At 37.8% G+C, this 1,932-nt stretch overlaps 1 protein-coding gene across 1 annotated transcript in view; it reads left to right on the top strand.

Moving 5' to 3' along the window:
- The window catches only part of LOC117113008 (alpha-N-acetylgalactosamine-specific lectin-like), a 4,251-nt gene extending 2,948 nt beyond the window's left edge, over positions 1-1,303 (top strand). Inside the window, exon 2 of the mRNA XM_033256221.1 lies at positions 362-1,303. Coding sequence (XP_033112112.1) covers positions 362-835 — 474 coding nt within the window. The 3' untranslated portion in view covers positions 836-1,303. The remainder of the gene's footprint in view (positions 1-361) is intronic.
- The last annotated feature ends 629 nt before the right edge of the window (positions 1,304-1,932 follow it).

Raw genomic sequence — 1,932 nt, 5'->3', positions numbered from 1 at the left:
ACTACTATTACTATTATTATTATTATTATCACACGAAGCTTGAAACTTTGATTTCATTGGAGCGACAAATTAATGTTTATGACATCGTAGTGGCGTTGGTGGGGGCCCATATTTGACCGACGTGGGAATCCCACTAACTGCTCCTGGCCACATCCACTGGATGGATCCACACAACTTTTTTCACATCAACAGATTAATTTCACAATTTATATTATATATATATCATTAACATGACTGTTTAGAGATGGTACCGTATATACCAACAGGGACTACAAACCGGGTAATAGGTAATATAATATTTAGTATAGGCCTAATATTAGAAGTTTTCATACTATTATATGTTCTATATTTCTATTTATAGTTATTGCTAATTGGTATCTTCATTGCGGTGGCTGCAAGCCCTTCTGAAGGCTATCGGCGATGTCCAAGATTTTGGGTTCCATATAGATTAAGTTGTTATCGAGTGTTCTCATACTTAAAGACTTGGCAGGAGGCAGAATCTTTTTGCTCTAGTTCACGAAGTTCAGGAAGTAGAGGTCACCTCGTCAGCATCGGTAGTGGTGCTGAAAACCGTTTTGTCGTGACGCTTTGGAGAACTTCTCATGGTGTGTTAGCTTGGAGGAACACATACTGGATTGGTTTGAAGAGGTCGGGTCATAGTTGGCGTTGGTCGGACGGATCAACAAGATACCGGTACACAAATTGGGGAACAGGTGAACCTAATAACCATCGGAGACGAGAAGATTGTGCCAACCAGTTCAATGAGCATGATAATTACCATAAATGGAATGACAATAGCTGCTCGACGAGGTTATCATTCGTATGCGAGACATAGAAAATTCCCCAAAGTGATTCTGACATATGTTTGCAGCACCTTATATAGCACAACGAGACTGTAATCTTGTCACTAATTTTAATTTAATTAAATATTTTGATCGTTCCATTAATCCATTTCCCAAACAACTTGGATTCAGTTAATTACATTCTTGACTTGGTATTATAAAAAAAATATATATGTCCTAAATGCATTCGAACCCTTTTAACACTTTGCCTCTAGAAACTTTGTTCCATTAATGGACGAACATTTTTGAGTAGCAACTACTGTATAACATTACTCTAAGTTGCATTGAGTGACCACTTTGGTCTGACTATAATGGCCACTATAAGTGAAGATCACAGCCTAACTTTTAATTTCATTTTAATTAGTGTCGTTGTTTCCTTCTCTGTGTAGTCAGTAACTCCACTAACCACTTCTATGTTTTTGAGTTTCAATAATACGCACCTAATACGCATAAATTTGAAATTTGTTCATGTTTTTGTTATTAATGAACTCTTTGAAACCGATTCAAAAGTCGGAATAGAGAGAAAGAAGGGAAATGCAATGGCGTAACTACCGGCTGCCACCCGAATTTACCTAATATCTGATAAGCATCAGTTTCGGTGACATCACCAACCATTCATGATGCCGCCACCAAACCTGATGAGGGGATTCTGATCAGATGATTGATGACTGGTGCTGTTGCCAGTATAGAAAAGTATATCAGCATTTTATTTGTCACCGAAATTGATATACTAAAGCAACACAAACAAATCTTGATAGTGTTAATATGTGTATAACACTCATGCACATTATAATGTGTTAATAACTTTAAAATAATAAACTATACGTGCCTCGGCCTGGCCCCTATGCCTAGTTGTAAAAACTGTCACTTGAAGGCCGATATCATCGTGATGGATGGAAATCCACAGTGAAACAGATCGTCACATTTGCACCTTCAGCACATTCTCATTTGAGTTTTCAAGAAAACCTGCAATGTTCCTGCCATCCTGCTAATCTCAATCGGCCGATGACTAACAAGCCAGCCACTATATACCCACCACCACTAATTGCATATGAAAATATTCACAGTATTCTTGTCATGAGCCATACTC

This window comes from Anneissia japonica, unplaced genomic scaffold, assembly GCF_011630105.1.
Source record: "Anneissia japonica isolate Jap-2015-1 unplaced genomic scaffold, ASM1163010v1 scaffold13654_len14934_cov157, whole genome shotgun sequence".
Lineage (NCBI taxonomy): Eukaryota > Metazoa > Echinodermata > Crinoidea > Comatulida > Comatulidae > Anneissia > Anneissia japonica.
This window is presented reverse-complemented; position numbering and strand designations above follow the sequence as displayed.